Source organism: Cyprinodon variegatus, unplaced genomic scaffold, assembly GCF_000732505.1.
Source record: "Cyprinodon variegatus isolate N-32 unplaced genomic scaffold, C_variegatus-1.0 Scaffold464, whole genome shotgun sequence".
Lineage (NCBI taxonomy): Eukaryota > Metazoa > Chordata > Actinopteri > Cyprinodontiformes > Cyprinodontidae > Cyprinodon > Cyprinodon variegatus.
In genome coordinates, this window is record NW_015150917.1 from 89,194 (window position 1) to 113,525 (window position 24,332).

At 36.9% G+C, this 24,332-nt stretch overlaps 1 protein-coding gene across 1 annotated transcript in view; it reads left to right on the forward strand.

The window, feature by feature from the left end:
- LOC107094109 (CUB and sushi domain-containing protein 3-like) overlaps positions 1 to 23,893 on the forward strand; it is a gene marked incomplete at its 5' end in the record, with an annotated part of 111,641 nt that extends 87,748 nt beyond the window's left edge. Inside the window, 7 exons of the mRNA XM_015389529.1 lie at positions 12,060 to 12,239; positions 12,559 to 12,624; positions 14,362 to 14,520; positions 14,882 to 14,994; positions 15,739 to 15,826; positions 19,270 to 19,411; positions 21,557 to 23,893. Of these exons, the coding sequence (XP_015245015.1) occupies positions 12,060 to 12,239; positions 12,559 to 12,624; positions 14,362 to 14,520; positions 14,882 to 14,994; positions 15,739 to 15,826; positions 19,270 to 19,411; positions 21,557 to 21,716 (908 nt within the window). The remainder of the gene's footprint in view (positions 1 to 12,059; positions 12,240 to 12,558; positions 12,625 to 14,361; positions 14,521 to 14,881; positions 14,995 to 15,738; positions 15,827 to 19,269; positions 19,412 to 21,556) is intronic.
- Positions 23,894 to 24,332: the final 439 nt, after the last annotated feature.

Genomic DNA, 24,332 nt, shown 5'->3' on the forward strand with positions numbered 1-24,332 from the left:
ATTTAGAATGGTAAACCAATTCGCAATGCAAACCCAATAAGTACATAATACATAGCTTGTTAAGATAGCAGACACGGGAGGACTCTTATTCAAAGAACTCTTCTGTTACATTTACAATTAAATGCAGTGAGCATGTCAGAAAATGTTCCTGTTATACTGGTGCTTGAACCCTTTTTGATGAAAAATTGTTTTAACTTTGTTTTTGAAAACACTTTAAAACATGTCTCCATTAGCCCCGAAACACCACACGTCATTTAGACGTTGGTTTTTAGGCTAAATCTGTTCGGCCCGTCATAGTTTTGATTTAGTACAGAAATAGTTATTTAAAATTGGGCTGTGTTTGGTGGTTTGATTTTGTCCCACTTTAGTCCAATAAAAGACGATGAAAAGATGTCGGAAACCCAGTTTTCAATGATCTGAAAATCACGACTTTTCACCTTTCCCTTTTCAACCAAATGTAGATGATGTTTGGACTTAAATCATGTTGTCTTCTCAAGCTATTTTTTTGCTCATTGGGAGGTGAGCTACCATGAGGTCACCATTATCTTCTGTTGCTTGTTCTACTCAACAGTATAATGCATAAAATGATCAAAAATCCATTTTTTTTTGCCGGACACTCCCTTTCCTTTACCTTGCCAAACATGCAACCTCTTTTGATCTCTATTTTGGAAATCTGAGGCATCTTAATAGTTCAAGAGAGAACCAGCCTTTGTTGGATGTGCCTGTTTTCAGATGGCCAACTGGGAAGCTAGGTCTGTCCTTTGTTGGTCTCCTGGTTCCTCAGTCTTGTACCTCCAAGTTACCCCTGTTAAGTCAGAGAGAGATGTTGCAGATGGTCTGTTATAAAGCAATATGGCTCTGGGATTAGCCAGCAGGACACTGAGCAGCCTGAAGGGTGAGGTTCTTTGGCCATGTTGTCTCTGACACCTTCCTGCACACTCAGACGATTATCCCTCCATTTTGCTCTTCCCTCTCTTTAGGTCAACAGGCAAAGAGCATGAGTGCGAGGGTTACAATGTCTTTAAACTAATCACAGCAGGGGGCATCGCATGTCCCTGTGAGGAGTCTCTGGGAGTGTTTTGAGAGGAGGTTGTAAAGCTTAGGTTTGGAAAGAAAAAGCATAAATGGATGGATGTTGGTCACAAATGTCCCAAATTGACATCATGGTTTGTCTGGACACGTGTGATCCTGCTTTGTTTTCATTTCCATTTGTTTTCATTTCCTCTCATTTAGTTGTCTTTATAAGTGTTTTGATTGAAACTGTTGAACTCTTCAGTGGCTCAAAAGAAAGTGAGGATTTCACAAAAAGCTGTGGAAATATTTTAGAGATGCCTGTGGAAACTTAAACATAAAATGTTGTCACATCTTCCTTCATAGCTGTGTGAAGAGAACTGTACTCTAACTGTTTAGTTCTGCAAAACAGTTAGAGTAGTTTTATTTTCCCCTTATACAGCTTAAACGTCGCTTTCGACCTCTTATGTTATTTGACATAAAGGTATATGTATAATGGGGTATATAATGGGATAATTGCAGGGAGCGAATTTTCCCCATTTGTGGGGCACTAAAGGATAATTTTAGTGTTGCTTCCACACACAGCAATAGATATAAGCATATTTTATAATCTACTTCTCCTTTATTATTTTGTGACTAAACATAAGTGCCAGAAAATACCTTGTCAGGCTTTTGCCTGACAGTTCATTGATTATTCGTCTGATTTTGACCCTCTCCTCTTGCTCCTCGTTGAATGATTCAGAAGGCTGTACAGCACCTGACTTTTTAATGGCACTTATTTCTTAGCTGTGATGTGATCTTCAAATAAAGCAGCTGTCAGAGAAAATGTATCTCTAATAAACTCCAAGTTAAAGATGTGGCAAATTCCTAAATTGGTCTTGAAATTGGACAAGAAAACTAGCATATATAAGTTTAGAAATTTGACCAACCGTATTATGCACGTCATCTTTGTGCAGAGACAAAGACTTTCCAGTCTGCTTTCACTTTTCCTAAAAATCTATTACTAGTTGAAGTGGTTTGAGCCTTCACGATACTGTGCCTGGGGTCTGGATTTCTTTTCTTTTTTTTTTTTTTTCTTTCTTGTACTATAACACGAGTAAAATGGATCATAAATGACTGAACTTAGATTTAAAATGTGCAGCTTTGAAATGGAAACCTTTTTCCCTCACTTTGAAGTTGTTGAGCACTATTTCTCTTTATATTCCCCAGGGCAAAGGTTGTGCAAGGTCACAGAGCTCTCATTATTATGGAAATAAAAATCAAAACTCCACTTATGTTGATTTAGGATGTAATATATTCCAGTAGAAGTATCTAAATGCTTGCACCTCAGAATGGAGAACAAAAGTCAAACTCATATTGGTCTTTTTTTCCTGATTAAAGCTCTTGTTAATCTTAAAACTGTTTTATTAAATTTAAAATGTAGACATTAAACTTTTCTCTCTTTTTTTGAGTTTTTACGGCACCAGTGGCTCGTTTTTTTCAACATTAGGCTGACAGGAAAGGGGGAGAGACATGCAGAAAAAAAACAACAAGCCAGATTTGAACCCGGGTTGCCTGCGTCAAGGACTAAGGCCACCGTACATGGGTCCTGCACGCTAACCACTGCGCCAGACATTACACATTTAACATGATTTGAAAACTGAAATAAAATGAAAGCATTAGATTAAAGTGTTATAAAATAACAACATTATTCATTTGCTTTTATTTTTACAATGGAACATGGAGCTGCAGTAATTGACATTGCAGGATTTGATAGACACCTTTAAGAGGCAACCCTAATAAAAGATCAGTTTCTGTCTTGATATATATATGAATGGATCAATAAGACTTAGTGTCTCCGGGTTCTAGATTTTATGTTTTTGTCTCTGTGTTTGGCAGGTGCAATTGTTACTGGGTCTATCTGTCATTTTAAATGAAGCACCTCAGGAGCTGCTCTCTAACATTGCTCCATCACATGTAGTGGCTGCACAATGTATTGATTTTTCCTCTGCCCTTGTCTTGTCATTGTTATGGCTAGAATTATCAAAGAAAAATGTTTTTGATCTTCTCTAAATTCTGCTGCCACTGCTTAAGAGATTAATTAGTGCTATGAGAAGCTTTCCCCCCCCTAACCAGTTTTCTTTGATTTTGTTTTTTTTTATGTTTTAGATATAAAAATATTATTACAGAAAAGGGATGACCTCTGTAAATCCAACATACTCTTTATTTCTTTATCAGATTTTTTTTTTTTTTATTAAAGGGGTTTGCAGTCAAATATAACCCCTTTTTACATTATGAACCAAAAATAAAGAATAATCTGAAATAGATCTCAAAACTATATGTAGACCTCAAATGTAAAAAACATAGTCATTAGAAACTGATACCGGGCTCACACTGAATGTGGTGGTACGGCTATGATGCAGTTGTGATGGGGGTTCCCTGCGAGGAACTCAAAACATTAAAATCAATGTGTAGACTCAAATCATCCACTGTATGGGTGAAGTAAGGCCATGTCGCTCAACAAAAATTTTCCAAAAAAAAAAAAAAAGGAAACTTTTTTTCAGATACTTGGGTGGTCTCCCTATGGAGCTACAGTGTTTTGCATGGCAAAAAAGAAAAGTCAGGGCCCAGGCAGAAAAAAGTCACAGTGAGTTTCTAAATTAAATCAACCCACCACCTTAGGCTAGCTTTCAAAGGAAAACAAAATGGAAAAAAAACAAAACAAACAGCAGGGCTATTGGAGGATAAAAAGGGATATTTAATAATTGAACTTTATTGATTTCACATTGGAGAAATTTACCTGCATTTAACCCATACCCTTGGGGAGCAGTGGGCTGCCATTGTGCAGCGCCTGGGCAGCAATCAGGGTTTAAGGGTGCCAGAGTGGAGGCTGTGGGGATCAAACTGGGTACTTTATAACCTTCTTATTGCACAAGCGCACTGCTCTAACCACTAGTCCAACACTACCCTTATATGTGTGGATAGCGAGTTTTGCACTACAACTCCTGGAAAAGAACATTAACATCTTTTCTTTTAAGCACTGTTTCTGCAGGCTGAGCTGCAGTGGGAGCCACAGCAGGGTCAGTCTGGTTGCAGCATTTAGGGTGAGGGACTTTTTCCAGCATGTCCGTACCACAGCTGCATAGCAGCCGCACTGTGTAAACCCAGTCTAAACCACCCATCTAGAGACCTATGCCTTAACACTGAAGAGCCAGCCAAACCTCAATCCTTAAAGACACAATTTTAAGAACCAAAATGTGCGTATTTGGAACAGAGAAGATGATTTGACCAAAGTCCTGTGCCTTTTTTTTAATCATTTTCTGTGTTGCAGACAGCCCCATTCACACATTACTTTTCTCTATTTATATACTGTAAGCTTATGAATAACTGACCCCAGCAAGGTTAGCTTGTAAGGTTTTACTGTTACCTGAAAAAAACTATTTCAGCTTATATCTGCTTTTATGTCATTTTAAGTTGCATTTTCATTATCTCTAAAGCTTTTACAGGAAATACTGTAGGTACTAAGTTTCTGCACTAAGAAAGTTCTATATGATCTAGGTTTACATTATTCTCAAAGTCGAGGAACTGTAGCAGTCCTAATTCCTGATTGTTTTTTTGCATCACAGATTTACTTCCATTACATATTAGTCTTTACTATCAAAGATTTTGTAGATTATTTTTTTATTATAGCTAACTTTTATGCCATGACATATTTATTTATAGCATCTAATGGCATTATGTCTTAAAGTCGTGTACAGTCTATTACACATGATGACATGAAAAAAAAAGCTTGACAAAAAATAATCTCTTTAAAATAGACGTATATTTCTGAAAGCAGTTTAAGAAAAACAATAAGAAAACTTACAGGCCAATTTTACTACATAGCCCCACCAGAGTATAAATAGGATGTCTCCACAAACTACCAGACATTTATCAGGTTGCTTGCTAAAACTCAGCAGAAGTAATATCTAACAAGAACAACTTTTCCACTCACCATCCTCTTCCATAAAGTCTAGAAATTACGTTTCATCCAGGCATTCCCTCTGCATCCCATTTCCAGTGATGTCGTTAAAATGCCATGAAGGTCTGATTTGCTAGTGTGCAGCTGTCTTCCATTTGACAGCTGGCAGCTCGCTCTTTCACTAGCAAGCATCAAAATTATTTCACTATTTTCACATTATTGTTGATGGCACAGAGCCTGAATGTTCAACCCTGCAGTGTTCTTCGTGTTTGGGTGATTTGCATATGGTTTCATTTTGTAGAGACAGTTGTTGTTGGAAAAACATTAAACTAAACAAAATCCACTTGGGAGAAAATGAGCGTATTTAATATGGTCTATAAAAGGTCTGTGTTTTGGAAAACCAGCTTATTCATCTAGTCTAGATTCCTCTTTGACCAAAACTGTTCTCCTCCAATAGAATTAAAGGATCTTGTCATGTTTAGCTTTACATGATAACTGCATTCTTTAACCCATCATTTTAAACCTGTGACATGTTTTCAAGAAAAATAAAAACAACTTAAAATAGAAACCTTAAAATAGTAATTGAGTTAGGGAACGGCTCGAATCCCTGGTTGTTCTGCAGTGGCAGCTTCAAGTCCTTTTAGTGAATCTTATGGTGACCTTTAGGCACCTGCATCTGGACTGTTTATCCCATTCCTCCAGAGGACGCTGTCAAGGCAGTTATCTGGGGCAGAAATTGAAGCTGCCATCTTGATCCATGATCATATATGATTTGTGGGAATGAAATGAAGGGTTAGTTTAGTCTAGAAAGACCCCAAAAAGTCACTGACCTTTTAGGGTTATTGTGTAGGTAAAATGAATACTCATCAGTCCCATTGTAAGGACTTTACATGATTCTAGAACAGTCATACTTTAATCATTTTTTACCAGTCTCACTAAGGTGCTTTAATGCAATGGTGATGATACAGTATTTTCCAAATTACTGTATGATCACATCCTAAATCTTTTAGACTTTTGCCTACAGTACATACCATATAGTCAAATGCAATGCAGAAGAATGTATTCAAATGTGGCTTCCTAGTCAGAATAAAGCTGCAGGCTTTCAATAAGCTCACATATCTGTGCATTTTCTAACTAGTTTAAATCAATATTCGAACCTTGGCTGTTTGGATTTGTTGTCAGTAGGAAATTCTCACAATCAACAAAAATAAAGGCTTAAAAACAATCCAAAATGTAATCAATCTATATTATCTATAAGGATATATTTAAATCTATATTCCACTTTGATTTCGATTCAAAAAGAGTTTATCTATGTATGGAGAACTGGTTGACAAACAGAGATGTTCAAAGCTTGGTACATGAGTAAAGAGGGCTACGTAGGAATAAATACTCTTTTCAGATGTTTCTTAAATAAAAAGATTAACAAAAATTATTTCATTTGAGATTGATGTGGCAATTTATGTTTATCTGACACACACAAGTAATTATATATAGGGTTCAGCCTTGAAGATTTGAAATAAGGACCTTTAAATTGGGCAAAAGAAAAAAAAATGTGTGCGCAATAAATGGGTATTATAAAGGTGAAGTAGAATAATTTCTTGCGCAAATGTTAAGGGGTGTGGTTCTGTATTGTTAAAAGCAGCTGCTTGCATGTTGTACTGTCAGTTTGAGAGTAGCTAAAAAAGAAAGATGCGGTTTTAAGTCATGTAGTTGCATGTGAAAAATTATCATACTAAATATTTTTTAATTTACTTCACATAAGTATTTCAAGGTGCTACAAAAAACCCATAAAAATAAGATGCAAATAAGAAAGATTATAGTAAAATAAAATAAAAAAACAGAATGTAATTAAACATTGAGAAAGTTGTCTTTGTCTGTTCATTGACAGTTTAAAGAAAAAAGAGAAACATGGGTTAGGGGGGGGGGACTGCATTGATTTGGTGGCATAAATATGCCACCTTTAATCTGAAACAGAGGTTTTCATTCCTGCTCCTCTGCACCCAAAGTTCTGCATGCTGACTGTATGATCTTGTGAACGGTAAGGTGCCTTGAGATGACATGTGTTGTGAATCGGCGCTTTATAAATAAACTTAATTGAATTGTTTTAGGTGTTTCAGTGCCTCTCCACCCCTTAGTTAAATAAACAGCCAATTAAAACTCTTCTGTAGCACTTGGCATCTGAGGAGGTAATGCAATCATTTGATTCAGGGGTGCTGGAACAGGGACTGCTCTATAGTTTCAAACTGTGCCTTAGTCTAAATTTCATCTTCAGAAATTTTCTGACAGGAAAATGTACTTGTTTAATTAGAAATACATTGACTCCAAAAGAGATATTCTAGTCCACAATATTTATGAACTTCTTGAGGTCGTACCATGAGGTTAACTCAGCCTTGCTGGATTACTGCCAGTCTATACAGCTTAACCAATCTACATAAGTGGGTAAGGATTAGGATCACACAAAGGTGGTTATCAACTTGCTAACTCAATCCTGGTTTGTCTAATCATGAATCTGTGAATGCACACTTATATAAAGGGGTGGGTTCAAGGTATCAAACTAATTACAACCATGAGCGCAGAAGTGAAAGTGCCATATTTCTCTTTTGAGGAACAAAAACTAATTTTACAGAAATACAAAGAAAAAAAAAAACAGCCCCAGAAAAAGTCAAACAAGGTGGCAGAATCATAAAGACATGAAATATGATTTTAATAATGTGACGATTATGAAATTTCACAGGAATCCAGGTATTGACTCACCTGCAATGGGATAAAATCCTTCTTTTATAGTCTAGTGTTTAGGCAAGTGGCCAGGGGAGATGATGAATTTACTCATCAGCTGCATCAAGGCACTGGATACTTGATGGACAGCTCGACAGACTGTATTTTTTTAGAGCAGCTCAGCATCCCTGACGGTGTACATGAAGCTGCTGGTTGCGTAATATCACATGGCTATACAGTCTGTGATACAGTGAGGGCCGCAATTCTGGGGGTCACACGGCCAACATACAGTTACAGGATAAGATATATATATATGTCAGTCTGACCAGTGAAACCCTGTATCACTCATATTGTCGTAGTGATCCAAAGGATCTTCTCACAATTTGCGCTCTGATTTTTGTTTTTTAATGTTGCCTCATATATCAATTATACAAGAAAGAAGTGAATACCAGTGGTTTATAAGGACATACAGGAGAAAACAAATAAAGACTGGTAAAATGTTGGTACGTAGGTCAAAAAGGAGGACAAGGACAATAAATCAATACATTACTTGTCAAAAGCATATTTTTTCTAACTTCTTTTTGCTTTTCTAGTTCTTGTGTGATTTTTTCTTTAATGAAATGACAGGCCATTGTCTCCAGAACATCTGATTGGCAGCTGGGTGGAGCGTTTTCTAGGATTCAGAGCAATCCTAAACCCAGCCTGCCCCAGAGCAGGTTTGATGTTCAGAGCATGTTATTATGGTGACTAGCCTAAATAAGAATTAATCCAACATTATGGTAGTGGAAAGTCAGGGTTCCTCTAACTTTGAGTTTACTTTTAAACATTTTTTTATTATACATGTTTCTTTGGCATATATCTGCTCCGTGTGTTTCTTGTTTTGGTTATTAAAAGTAGTCATCATTACAGTATGTGTCTCCCATCCTTGTCTCTTCATTTGAGTATTCAACACTATTACACCATAAATTAGATACCATTAGAAACCAGCCGAGAGATTTTAACCCTTCAAGACCTTCTAACAGGGCCTGGAAGGTTGTGCCTCATGTTTTAGCTATAAAAGAAAGGTTGGGAATGGCCTTCCCTCAGATTGTCATTGTGTTATGCTTTTCATTAGGCCTCTAAGGTAAGCCTCCTGGATGGCCCCCATGGTTTCCACGGATTCTCCCACTAGGTTCATCATATACTGGAGAAAAATCTCAGCTTAAGTGTAAATCCATCTGGCTTAGATCATGGGTATGTTTTTTGCATGAATTTACAGTCTCTCGAAAAAGGTTGAAAACCACTGCAGTACCCAGAGCACCAAGGGGTCATGACCCCCACGTGGAAGACCTCTGGCCTAAAACATTCAGCCACTCCATTAAGCTGCACCGCATATGAGTTGTGACAACACTGCTATTGTCCTGATAAGTCCTTCTGACAAGAGTGGATTTTCTAATGGCTGCACTTTAACGTTACATTCATGGTGTCTACATCTTTTCGTTGCATTTATGTACTTCTTGTACATGGAGAAGACACCTTGAATTTACACCTTGAATTTAACTTTAAGGTTAAATTCAAGGTGTCTACATCGTTATGTTGCATTTATTTACGTCTTGTCTCCATTGGCTAATTATCAAAACAACTCCAATCATTGGCACATCCTTAAAAACCATTAATTTCATCCATTGCATATATACCATCCCCTACTGTAAATGAATCAACACACAAAACAGAAATCAAACAACATCACAAGGTAGCTTTATAGTGGCAAATTCTGAATTTTTATGTTTTTCTCTTGATGGAAGAAAGCCAAAAACGTACTACACCATGACCTTAAAACCAAAGTACTTGCCGAGCTATGGTTTATTTGTCCTGTTGCACCCCCTAGTAAATACATGTGTTTATATTGTCGTGAATAAATTACATCCAGATGAAGCCTAAGACAGAAATGTTTGAGGGCAAGATGAAAGTTCACAAGGCCAGAGAAGCTATAATAGGCATTGTAAATCTTATGCCAAGCCAGTGAGTGGCACAGTGAAGCTGCCACATATGTAAAGGTGGAATAAGAAAGAAGAGCAGAGAGAAACTGTGAGAGAATAGGCATTTGTACGCACCAATGACTTTGGTATAAAATCTCAATTCTGTACATTGGCTTACATGCGAAAACCTGCCTGTTTCTACCTACTTCTGGGGTTTGGGCTGTCCACACAAGCAGCCACAGGGGTTGCCTTTAAACTATTTCATTCTGGGAGCAAAACTATGTTTTTGTTGCTTCACATGGACAGGACCCATCATCCAACAAGAGGTTTTTTAGATACACTGGGTCCTTGCCTTTTATGGACAGCCTCTTAGATTGTCTTTTTCATCATGGACTTTAGGGCCATTTGTATATTTCCATTGAGGGGGGATTGTGTTATAATCTGTTCTTATTACCACCCCATGAATCTCTATGTTCTTGACCTCTGTTAATGGGTAGTCCATATAACTCATCTGATGTTCTAATTTTTTTATTGGGCTTTTTAACAACACCATAGCATAATATGTTTGTGGATTTTGAAGGGAGTTTCTGTAAAATGATGTAATATTTCACTGTCTTACATGTAGTAGATATTCATGTCTTACTTTTGTATAAATCTAAATGAGCGAGTTCCTAAAATGGTTAAGATAATTGGCAGTTATATAGAGGCAAAGGCCAAAATTAACTTCTGCAATCTTAAAACATTGTTTATCTGCAAAGACTAATTTATAAACCTTAACAGCATGGTCATGTTTGCACCAGGTTGTTATCTGCACAGACAATTTACACACTAAATATAGTCTGGAGATCATGTGCCACCAATGATCCTCTGCTTGAATCATACAATCACACACACAAGACCACTTATGCATAAAACCACCACTGCTGACAATCAAATAGACCATCAGCCCCTTTTCATAGACTGCACCGTCACAAGCCGCACTTTATTTAAATGCAACATGATACATTTCCCTTGTCCTGTTTTTCTTCCAAGGTTGTTTATATATTTTGTAAATATTTCTTATGTGTCTTTGAAGAGTTAAAAAGAGTATTTAGTATTTAATACTTTGTGTTATTTTTCATTTGAAATTGTATATTATTTATGCATTCTAAGCATGTGTTTGTGCAAAGTTGTATTATGGTTACTTAATGGAAACAAAGACCTTTGTTTCTTAAAGTATTTACTCAATTTGAGAAAAAAATCTATTAATACCTAAAGGAAATAAAATGCTGTAATTTATACTATAGGCTTTTTGTCAATGAGTTGTTATGGATAATGATAGCAGACACAGTAGGAATGATTATTTAGTACCTTCTGCAAATCTTGAGAAGCCTCTCACAAAAGACAATCTGTTGTTGTTTGACAGTGTGACGAAGATGATATGGTTCGTCTATAATGTTTTTCATTCTATGTAGAAGTCTTCTTTGTTTAATAATCTCCATATGTAAGAGAGGGATTCCAGGAAAAGGGCTGACCTTCAGACCCTTCAGATACCTCAGAACACAGCAAACACAACAGATGATAGAAGAACTCACTCTCTCCACAACAGACTTTAAAGGATACGCTGCAAACACTGCAGGATATAATCTTCCCCAAAAAGTACTGAGTACACCCCTTTTATAAGACAGAATCTCCGATTCTAAATACTTCAATTGTTCCATTCTCAGTCTGTTTTTTTGCACAGGAAGATCATTATGTCTGTTCTTCTTCTTATCTTCATTCCTTGTACAAGAGATAATTGGATTTAATGCTCCTAACTACTCGATGCTAAAATGATCACCCTTTAAGGGTTTATTTTAGATGATAAAGTCTACTTCAGTCTGGGGTCTACTTGGACCAGCAGATAGCTACATTCTCAGGAAATGCTAATTCGGATTTATACATAATGAGATATCTACCTTAAGCAAGATATCAACTACTTAAAATGTTTTGAATAATCTCCATTTTAAACTCTTACTTTATGTTACATAATGGTATTATTTTAGTGTTTGGCAGTTTAATAAAAAAATTTATCCTTAGAACTAATATTTTCCTTTTTTTCCTACCAAAAAGCATCTACAACGTGAGAGAGAGTTTTGTTTATGTATATGTAAATTATGCAAACATTAACTGGTTGAATTTAATTCTGCAATTTAACTTTGCTATTATTGTTTTGTGAACTGCAAAACAGGGCATTGATGTTGACAGTCTCCTCTATCATCCTAATATCTTTTTTAACCTCACCCTCTCCCCCTTTCTAGTTTGGACTTAATTATATTTTGTCTATCTTTACACTTGTATGTGTGAGTGTGTAAGTCTTGCTGTGTGCAGGATGGTGTGTGTATTTGGCGCCGTTTATATTTGTGTCTCCCTTTAGATGTGTATAATAACACATTTGCCCTCTGCTTAATCTCCAGCTCACTCCTGCAAGCAGCCAAGAAGCCCAGCCAACGCAGACGTTATGGGTCTAGACCTGCCCTCCTATGGTTATACCCTGGTGTACACCTGTCAGCCAGGTTATTTCCTCTCCGGGGGTTCAGAGCACCGAGTCTGCCGCTCTGACGGCAGCTGGACGGGCAAGGTGCCTGTGTGCAGAGGTACGCTGTTGGCAGAGGTCTGCAGGGGCAGATGATGGAAAGGGTGGTGAAGTAAAACTAAAAATGTTCAAGGGAGGGTTTTGAATAAATGTAGAAGGTAAGAGACTGAGAGTCAGGGAATGTGTTATTATACTAGATGTGTTATCAGCCAGTTTTTATAAGCCTGTCTAGATCTGTTCTTTTCAGATATGTTTAAGTTAAAACTGTAAGAAAACAGAGGAAAGCTTAAGACAAACACCATGTTACATTTAGCAATGTTATCACAGCTTTAAACCTTGCAGTGCATCTTCACATCATGCATATTTATGTTCCATTGCAGTTGGATCTAAATCCCAAGAGAAAATTGTCAAAACTGTACCAGGGACACCCAGCCCTAAGATGAAAGGTAAGCATTTAAGAACCGGAACTGCTTTTGTTCCGGTTAAACCAGGGTAAACAGCATACTGTTTGTGCTCAACTATGTTTAAGATGTGAAGTTCTGTTTACCCTCCTCCCCTGGTTTAGTGCTCTGTTTTTGGCTTTGTCAAAATCAGAAAAAAGCTTTTCTTCACTCTTATCCTCAACTTTGCGGTTTGTTCATGTATTATACGGGTTTAGACAAATGAAATAGTGTGAAGATTAGTGAACTTTTTTGCACTTTCTAACTTTACACCCTTATACTGATTTTTCTTTGAGTTTTAAAGTCATCAAGGAGGGAAAAAAAATATTTCAATTGGATAATTATGTCAATTAGTACAAGGCTTGTTATCAGGAGGGAATATGCAAAGGTCATGAAAGAAGCAAGATATTTTTAATTAGGAAATATCCTTGCAAAAGGGTAATTAGCTTACCTCCAAATAGTACTATACTCAATGTTACTTGTAATAACAATATCTGTAATGAAAAGAAAGAAAGAAAGAGTTTGCCTCTGGGACCTACAAGCAATAAAAGACATCATACGTGAAGCTTAAATCACTCCGACTAATAACATTTTAATGTGGTCATTTGTATTTGTTTTCCTGAAATCATATATGTAATTTGAGAACCGTTTATTTAATATAAGTGTTCCTTCACCGTCAATGGACTACCTTAGATCGACAAAATTTTATTATCTGGTATATTTGATGTACTGTCTCTCACTGTGTTGAATTGTAGTATTAAATCAGATTGCATTCTCTAGGATCTGATTGGGACTGTTTTAGAAATGGTTGTCCTGTAAAACACCTTAAGATAACACAATAATATATCTGGTATTATATAAATAGAAACAGAAATAACCAATGTATACGTCATTATATTATTCTTTATTGTCAATATCGAAATAGATATGATGATAATAATTAGCCATCCTGTTAGTATAGTGGTGATTAAGGATGTTTGTGGAGCATAAAAATTAAACTGATGGTTGGAATCCTTACTTCTAGTTTTGGAACTCCTTTTTTAACCATTGTCTCTAATTTTGTATTTGCATTTCAATATTTAATTAAATCCAATCATTAAGTTGCTTTTAACAGCACAGTCTAATCACAGAATGTATCTTTTAGTTATCATTTTTCATTATATAACTGAGGCTTTACTATCAGGACTTCATTATCAATATCAAATTGATTCACTCTAAGCAGCAGTGTCTTAATGCTCTTATACAACATTTAGTGTAAAGGTGCTTTTTACCTCTCAAGCTATACCCCCTTGTTAATTACAAAGAAATCATTCTAATTGTGACTGTTTATTTTCTGACCATAACTACAAGTGGTCACCTTTGTGTTTCTAATTAGTTCCTCATTTTTAACAATAATATGTGATTATTTGCACATAAAGGTTGAGGTATACTGTATCCCGCTGGCTACAAGTCAGAAAACATCAATATTGTTTTGCCCATTTAACAGTGTCTTTTCCAGGAGTTATATCTGTCAGAGTTGATTAATAACTAACTATAAAAAAATGCAAAAATATAAAATGAAATGCAAATATTATCAATCATGTGCTATTAATCTATCTTTGCATAGCTAATATCTGTTTGGTTGTGTCGAAACAAATATTAGGGATTCCTAAACACTGATTTGATGTCATATGCATCTGACTCTGTTTTTAAAAAAAATATTTTTATGTTTTTTATTATTAATATCCATTTTTTTTCCCTCAGTTCCAGATGATGTGTTTGCCCCTGATTTTGTCTGGAAGGGTTCCTATGATTACAAGGGGCAGAAACAGCCAATGAGTCTGACAGTCACCAGCTTCAACGCTACAACTGGGAAAGTCAATGTTACTTTAACAGACAGTAGCACAGAGTTTCTGCTCTCTGGTGAGTCATCTATAAATTATCTGTCTCCTACTTCCTACCCTGCACCTCCCCTCTCCTCCCCCAGCACCTCTGTATGTCACTTTCATTTATTTTGAGGGTGCCTGGTGTCAATCAGTCAATCACCAAATGATCTCATGCATGAGAGTGGAAATTAACTATTGGCTTTAAAGGCAGATGAATTAGGCGGAACTGACTGTCTGCCCACTCAAGAGTTTCATGCCTCCTCTTTTCCTAGTTGTTTTCCTCTTTTCTAAGGCTCAAATTCTCCGTCGTGTTATTTTGTTTTTCACCTAAGGGTTTATTTACTTTTTTAATTGCTATATTGCTTCATGTTTTCCCTTTTTTTCTCTCTACCCTGTAGGTGTCTACAAGCGGCAGGAGGCACGGTTAACACTCTTGCTGTATCAGATGAGAACATTGACCTACAGCTCTTTGGGCAAGATTACGGATGAGTCATGGGCAATGGATGGATTTGTGAGTGCACCAATTAAGGATTTTTAAATGATACCTGAGAGCTGCATACTTACTTAGTTTTAATTTGTTGAAATTGTTATTTTCAAGTTCATGTTTCAGGCAGAGAATTATCTATAAGCAAAAACAAGCCTTTTCTGAACCTAATTACAGCCAGGTCATTATTAAAACTTTTTTCATATTTTTTAAAGTTCAGCAAGAAAGTAAGAATGCAGTTAAGGAATCTCTGGCTTTCCAGTGTGTTTGAATTTACTTTGTATTAGTCTACGGCCAATTTACTTCTGTAAATTGGCCGTAGACTAAAAGCATCACTTGCTGTTCATAAAATTATTTTCTGTTTTTAAATATCTCAGTTGCTAAATAGGTTGTACCATCAACCTAATATCGGACAGGCCTGCAACCTCCATATGAACATTTTAGTCAGAACAATCAAACTTTTTTGTCATAATAAACTCTAAGGTCCAGATAATAAAACCTTTTCACACACCCCTACACATGGCACACAGCTATTTGTGGCCAATTTTGGGATATCTATTGTTAAAATGAATTCAAAACCAAACAAACATAGGTGTTGTTTTATCATTTTAGTGTGACAGGGTGTGGACTGTCTAATACAGTATGTCTGCAGAGTTCAATAAGATGGACAACACACCTCGCTCCTTTTTCAGTTGCTTCGCTAAAACACAGTATTCCTATGCAGATCGAGCTAAAGCGCTGCCTCTCAATGTTGCATTGTTTTCCTGGTAGGTTTCGGCTGAGCCTGAGGGTGGCAGCTACGTGTTTCAGGGCTCCATACAGGGTAAAGACTTTGGACAGTTTGGACTTCAGCGACTTGGTAAGCAAAGGCATTTCCTGATGCCTAAACTCCTATTGCATCTGTCACGCACACTCATCTTCCATTATTACTATTCAAGGAAGGGGAAGGAATTGTATTTTAATCCAAAAGTCTGATTTGTTTAATATTCCATGATGGGAATGTTGAGGCTTCACTCTGCAGACAGCATAAACAGTTGAGTATGTGAGTTAATCTCATGGTGTTATACTATGAACAATTTCTACTGCTATACTCTTGATGCGGAGCAGTAGGAGTATCCTAAGACATTAGTGCAACTCTTTGGTTGGTTATATAACACTGCTAACCCACATTGAATCTACTTCGTAACCAAGCCCTTTACTAGAAAATGAGTGATCGCAGTCTGTATTACTTCCCTTAAAACCTCAAAGTTTTGACTATGATATATACTCTCTGGATTGTGAAAACAAGGATTAAACCAAATCTGTGTAGTGTGGCAAAGAACTGAGATTGCCTCTTTGTCATTCCGTTACTGACCTGTTTTAATATTTATGCTGGGAATACTTGGTCCAGCTAGTCCAATCCATTGCAACCAAGCCTCTGAGGATTACACCAGTGATTGGGACGGTACAGGATTAAACATTAACAGGAGCAGACGGGAGCGGGAGCAAACCAATAGTAACTAAAAAAAACTAGGATTGATGCCAAAAAATAAAATAAAATAGAAAGAAAAAAAAATCAGTACTGGGGCCGCCATTTTGTAGTGTTTTTCCTTGAAGCCTACACTGTAATGCAAGTCAAAAAAAACTACACGACCCAAAAACCAACAGTGCTTCCGCTCTGAGTTTTTTACCCGTGCTCAAAAACAACAAGAATGGGAGTGGTGCAGGAGTGGGAGTCATTCTGAATGGGAGCAGGATGGGAGTGGGAGTAATTTCACCACGAGTGGGACGGGACAGGATTTAGATTTCTACTCTGGCCCGCGATCGGGACGGGACACAATTTTTTTCTGTGGTAGTGGGACGGGACAGAAGTGAAAATCCACTCCCGTGTCAGTCTCTAGTTCTCACGACTATTTATACATCACGCTAGCACGGTTCCTTGCCTCCTATCCGCAGTCCATGATACTACAGCTTTCAAGGTGGGAGTTAAACAAACAAAAATGGCAGTGACCATAACATTCAGGAACTTATGGACCTGCATAGCGTCCTCATCCCAAATTTCAATCAGAGCTTCGGTCTATGCATCATCCCAGGTTGCACCACTTTTGCTGCCATGAATTGTTAATGAGCTGAGAAGAAGTTTGTGTTGTGAACAGGTAAAGTCTGTGAATTACAAAGCCGGACACGCCAGAAAATCAGCAAAATGTGTCAGCTGAGTGTTAAAGGAGTTGACACGGTCTGCTCATGCTGCTCATGCTTTTCTGAGAATCGAGCTACAGATGAACCATGCTGAGCTCTACTGTTAAACTAATACGATATTTAGCGCGATTCGGTTGTGTCTGGCACGGTCCAGTTCAGTTGGTTTCCATTTTCATCCAGCAGTTATCTTGGTTAATGTGCTCGGACAGTTCTTGGCACAGTTTTAAAAGGGTGGTTTAAATGGGGTTAACGGTTTCTGTTTTTAAATAGACTACCTGCTATTAAGTTTTAAGCTCTCATTTTGAAGGAAGAAGCGTAGTAGTTCAGGAGTTAAGTTTGTTTTTTTTGGCAAACAGATTTTGCCAAAAAAAAACATGAAAACCAATAAACCAATAAAACACAGAGAATCAAATGCCCCTTTAATACATTGATTTTATTTATTTATGTGGCAACATTAGTAGATCAAATACTGACAAATAATGACAGACACAATTATTTATAAGAGTATGAGAATAACAACCCGTTAGCATTTATCTTTTAATGTTTCTCATGTTGGCATCTGCTTCATGGTGTACTGTTGAGGCCAAATTAAAGAGGCGTTTCACATTATTTTTTATCTGAACTGCATTTGATCATCTTTTTTCACTTTTAAAATACCTAGTTTTGTCAAGCCTAAATCAAGAGTTTATAAAACGTGCCTGGAATTTTTCAGAAACCTTTATCCTGTTTTGTCAAAACAGAAAAATATATTTTGGTGCTTTTATTGCATTAGTCCTAAAACTGAGAAAGTATACAGAATGTTACAAATTGGGCGGTTGGGTCTGGTTTATTCAACTTTCATTCCAGATTCATTAATCCAAACAAACTGAAAGTCTGAGTTTTCCAAAAAAAGAAAAACAGTAAATAACTCATGAATGTGGAATGGAGCATGATGCATCAATAAACCCCAGGGTATCTGTGATCCTTGGCTCAGAAACTGCTCTAGTAACTCAGCTCCCCTGGGCTGAAGCAGTCTTTTAACAAACTTAGCATATGCTGTCTACTTGTCCTTTCCATGTACCTGAGCTTGACTCCTATTCTCAGAACATGCATTCCCCTTGAACTACTGCTAACCTAGAATTCACCTATGCTCTTAAGAACATTTTAATCTAGAGGCAATCTGAATGAGCAGAGCTGTAAAGTTAGATGTCGAACAAAGGATTCATTAGAGTGGCAAAGGCAAATTATTCTGCTAGCGAGCTGTCAGATGCAAGCCAGATGGTTTTGTTGGCAAGTTGTATGCTCTTGGCCCCAAGTGTTGACACGGCGTTGGGGCATGAGACTTTGTTTTGCACCAGCGTTAGGATTTTTTCTTCACATTTCACTGGAGCATCTGCTCATTGGAAATCTCTTAAATTAAACAAACTGGTGGAAAGTAATGAGTTAACAGACTTTATCCTTTGTGACTGTTCAGAAATATTTTAGTTGATTACTTTCTGATTGCAGTATGCACAGGTACTTCATGTCAGGGACTGTGCAAATGTTCCAAATTGATATATTGAATGCATCACAGACTAAAAATTGACTGAAATGTGCCGTTAACCTTTAATACTCAATTGTTTATTGCATGTCCTGATACTTGAAAACTAAATAAAAAAACTATTAATGAAAAAACATCGGATACATTTCTTTCCAGCAGATTCACCTATAAAGTTGGTCTCTAGAAACTGTGGGGTTTAATAAGGAAGCATAGTGGGAGAATTCAGAGCTTTTTTGTTCCCAGAAAATGTCAACCATGTCTCATTTTGCCACATTCATGCAACAGACAGGAGATTATCCCCTTCAGCATCATTGTGCTTCATTCCTTTGTGCTCATCATCTCTGCTGTCATTACCACATGATTGTTCTCAACTCGATTATCACAGTCACAGTGATGATTATCAGTGTGATCAAAATGGCTGGCTTTCTTTATCAAGTGGCTGCCGAGTCTTGCCTGCGTTATGATCCTCATCTTCATCATCATCGTTGTCATCATCACATCCAGATATGTATCCTTCTTTCATTGCTTCAATTGCATCGTTTGCGCTTGCATTCAAAGAATATTACACATCGATGACTGGACATGAAATGTTTGTCTCTCCGTAGGTTTAACACTGAGAGAGAACATTACGCTGACGGACCCTGAAACCAGCGGCTCTACCAACAGCAGTTCTGTTGCTGTCGCTATCCTTGTGCCTTTCTTTGCTCTCATCTTCGCAGGACTTGGCTTTTATCTTTACAAGCAGAGGTAGGTAATGCCTTGTGAAAAACTTAGAACCCACATTTGCTCCATTTTAAGATTGTCTTTTTGTTTTTTTTTTTTTACTGATTTCTACAGCTCTGGTTTTAAAAGAGGTTAATATGGGTTATAAAAAGCCTGAAAGATATTAGAGAAGTTTGGAATTAAAATGAGTTAATTCCCAGGTATTCTGTTAATAAGGATGACATATTGTATCGTTCTCATTTTTTTCAATATATAGATGTTTCGATACATTCAACACTCATTAATCCGTCCATCAATGGGCCCAAATGTCTAGATATCTGCTCATCTAGCTCGTCATCCAGCTATATGAGTAATCCCTTGGTTCCTGCTTCTGTCCATTGAGCCGCCCCTCTCTGTTTATCAACCTATTTATCAATCTTTCAAACAGTCCATTTGTTTATCCATCATATCCTCCATCTATCCATCCATCCCCACATTTGCTCCTTAATCCACTCTTTATTCCACAATAAAAATCATCCATCCATAATTTCACCCATAATCCAGTAGCCTCCAACCTTTTTTGAGCCACGGACCGATCTAATGTCAGACAGAATTTTCACAGACCAGTCTGTAGCTGTAGTACTCTCTGGTTGCTATGGTAATACTAAACATGCGTTAAAAATAAGCCACCACAAAACAAAGTGCATTAAAACTGCCTACGAACTACTCACATTAGCAGTGTTCAGCGGGGGCCCTGAGCTTGTTTTGCTGCGGTGGGAGTTACAGTAGTAGGAATCACATGACCTACGGTGTCATGGCCGACACGCATCAAGAGTGACTGTCACTACATGATCCGTACCGGAAGCACAATCCGTACCATCAGCTCATTTGCGCATGTGCAACCAGTTATTGCCATAAATAATGTAATCACAGTAATAAAAGTACTTTTTTCTATCCATCAATCACATAAGGAATGATAAGATTCTTTTTACATTTTCTCTGTTAAAAAGCTCATCTGACGTCATCATCGTACATGCTCAGAGTAGTCAGCAAAATATAATTAGACCATGTTTGTTCTTTTTTTGGTGTGATAAGATGTGATAAGTGATAAAAACAGAAAGGATTATAAGGTATTTATTTTCTCAGGAAATATATTATTAACCTTTAACACATAGTTTAGTACGCATACTATTTTTAAGGAGGGAAATGTAATAGGTCTTTTTTTACAAATTAAAATCAAGGGCGACCAGGATTAGACATGGAAAATAAATCCATTGGAAATAATGGAGATATTAATTCTTTTTGTGCAGCTTGGTACCAAATGACACATGGACCAGTTGGGGATCATTAGGTTAATCTGTACATTAACAAAATGAATCATCCATCAAACTGTTGATCTACCATTGGTTTATCTGTCAATTCAACTCTCTGTGAGTTATCCCTTCCTTCCTTCCTTCCTTCCTTCCTTCCTTCCTTCCTTCCTTCCTTCCTTCCTTCCTTCCTTCCTTCCTTCCTTCCTTCCATACTTTTAAAATGGGCGAAATGATTAAAATAACATAAAATTTAAGTTTTGAAATACTTAATGGAAATTTGAAATAATTCCTGTGTTTAGAAATGTGAATTTGTGTAGAACTATACCTTAAGCAAAAAGGTATAAAATAATAGGTGATGCACTGAGGCCAGATTACACAGCTAGAGGTTCTGCAGCTGGGCTTCTCACTGAAACAGTCATGAACTTGTAAGAGACTTCAAAGCATGATGCAATGTTAGTCAAAGTATTACCATGCGAATGGAATAACACAGAAGCATACATCAGTGCATTTTAATGAGAGAGATTAAAATGCTGTATGTATTTTGCTTAAGGTTCATAAGCCATTTTACTGTGAAGCGTGAGTGTGTGCTGTGTGCACATGGACACATTTTGTTTTGGTTTGTTGCAATTACTCCTCTGAACAATTCACACATGCAAAGTCTGTGACATGCAAATCTTGCTTGCAATATGTTCACTACCTCTGAAATGGCACAGGGCTACCTTCACTGCTCTTTTTCCCAGTAATTACCTCACAAGCTCATTTACCTTTAGCAGCTGTCCACACCAAGATGACAGAGACATGTGAAGGAAAATAGTAGCTGGTAATTGGAAGCCTATCCTTATAACATGCAACATCCTTTTTTTTCTTTGTTTCTCAGAAAAACAGATAAAGCTCAGTACACAGGATGTTCCGTCCATGAGAACAACAACGGCCAAGCTACATTTGAGAACCCCATGTACAACACAAACACAAAAGCTGCTGAGGGGAAAGTTGTCCGCTTCGACCCCAATCTCAACACCATCTGCACCATGGTTTGATGTCTGCTAATTATTGGAAATGCAAAGAGATTGGTAAAGGATTAAACTTTTTTTTTGATTGAACTCTATATACAAAGAAAAGCCTTTTCTCAGTTCTGGGTGACACGCAGCAAAAACAAGATTTTGCTCAAATGCATAAAGCACAGTTTCAGCTACAATTAAAATAGCTGATAGCATTGATAAAAAAGAGGAAGAGTAGGTTTCCTACCCTTTCAGATCTTGTCTATTTGCACTCTGTGAGTGTTGACACCTTGAATAAAAGAGCTTCTGGCATAAAGATAAAAATTATATTTTCCACTCGGTTGTATAAATACAGAGCCGTTATTTCACAATACCAAATACGCACTTGTTTTTTTCCAAGAAACGACCCACACCTACCCATATGTTTGTTTGTTTTTCCTTCCCATAGTCCTAACAAATAATATTTTTCAACATTTGGATTAGGAGACTCTTAACTGTGAGTTGATCAATGTAATCTGTTTTCTGTTTCATAAGTGACTGGCGTATAAGAGGAGCTACAGCTGCAGAAAAGCAACTGTCATTGAATTATGTCAGGGCTGTTGTCTGCTCAAAGTTCTGGGTCAATTATACATCTTAATTAGATGATAACTCTTACTGATGAGATGTATGGCCAGGGATTTAACTACAGGAGTGCAGCATGATTTTTTTGAGTGCCACTGGGAGCTAGGGCTTTTATTGTTACAGTGCAGCTGCTTAGAAAATAAAAGAAAACATTTCCCTTACCAGTAACATAGTCTGCATTAGGTTTACTACCAAGCTGGGTGTAATTATTTGTCAGAAACATCTAACCACAGCCATTTTAAATTGCTGACCTCCTAATAGACCGGTGGTGACAAGTTATTCTGTATGTTAGTCAACTTATGCCATATCATTTATTTTTGTTTTGTTTTGTTTTTGCTGAGAAACTTTCTGTGTTCCAAGCAAACCAAATTTGGAGTGGATAACCCTAACCTAGAGTCTGTATATCTCATGAATCTCAAAGTAGGAGTTACTTGCTTCACCATTACAAGTATTTTTGTTGTTGTTTTTTGTTTGTTTGTATTAACTATAAGGTTGTGGATCTTTAGAGTGCAGCTACCCTACAGCTGGCCAGGTTTCCCAGAGGTTTCCTTAATTATGGAAGTCTTTCCATTATCGTAAAGGTGCTTCAGTGGGGTATTTAAGGTGAGAAGAAGCTTGTTGTGTTGTTTTATTCTCATGACAAATGTTTGCCTTATTTAAGAGTAACTCAAAGACAGATTAAGTGCAACCGCTATCTCATCTCTGGTTTTCCCAAACTAACATTATTTATTTTGGGAAACTGTGCCTTAGACAGCAAATTCTTAATTCATACTCCTACTCTAAGACACTTCATGAATATACAGCCTTGGCCTATTTCTTTGCTGACACAAGTCATCATTTTAGTGGCTTACACAGCCATCAGCTTCTGCCAACAAATGTACAGTAAACACGAATGAATTTGCACATTTAAACATGAGCCACCATCATTCAAAACCAACAATCTTTTAAAAAGGAGATAAATTTAAGACCGCCATCCCATTTCTACATCATTGCAGTGCCTTGAATACTGTATAGGCATAAGTTTTGAAGGATTACCCAACTCTTAGTTTAGTAAAGCTTCACACCCATGTCATTAGTCTGCACAGTTTGGAAATATTCAGTAAAGTGAAGTCAGATGGTTAAAGTAAAAAAGCAGCTCATAGATTTATAAGTGGGCATGTTGGCAAGAAGTGAACCTGTATAGCAACTGCTGCTACAGTCCTTTATACCACTACGTTGACTCCTTTCATTGCTATTCCATTTTGTACATTTATACAGTTTTGATACTTGATGGCACTCTTCGGCGATGTCTTGTGTTGTCAATATGTAATATATTTTGGGAGTTCACTTTTCCTATGTATGAGAGAAGGAATGCATCTGGTACTCACAATATACAGAGAGTCTTGCATCCAGGGAATCTAAGCGTAGAATGCTTTTAAATGTGCCACACAATTGTTATGTCATTCAAGAACCTGTGTTTGTGAATATGTACATATTACATAACTTTTGTAAAGAGATCTATTTTTTATGCAGATGAAGAAGCATTTGTAAGTTATTGAATATGTTGTTTAAAATTTCACATGTAAATGTCATGTAAAATGAAAAAGATTTTGTATTTTTTCTTTATGAACAATGTATAAATCGTTAATTTATATATAAAATTTAAGATAATTCACACGTGTTGCTGTTTTCTTTTTTGTCCATTGAGGTTTATTTCTTGTCATTGGGTCCCCAACCTTTTGTCCACTGAGGACTAAAGAATTGGGGAGGTGTGATGTTAAAAGGTAATTTTGGGTGGGTGCATATGCACTTGAGAAGATGGCATAGTTACGTTTGTCTTTTAATAAAACCTTTCATGAAATTAACTTTCTACACATATTTTCATGAATTAGTGCACAGACCTGCACCAACATATCCTGGACCTGGTAAAGGTATGGGCCCCGGTGAATAAGGACCCCTAAATGGAGAACTGTACTAAGCATTTTTTTTTTTTTTTTTTTTTTTTTGTCTTCAGTTTTATTCAAAGAAATATGCATAAAAGTGAAAGAAATATGG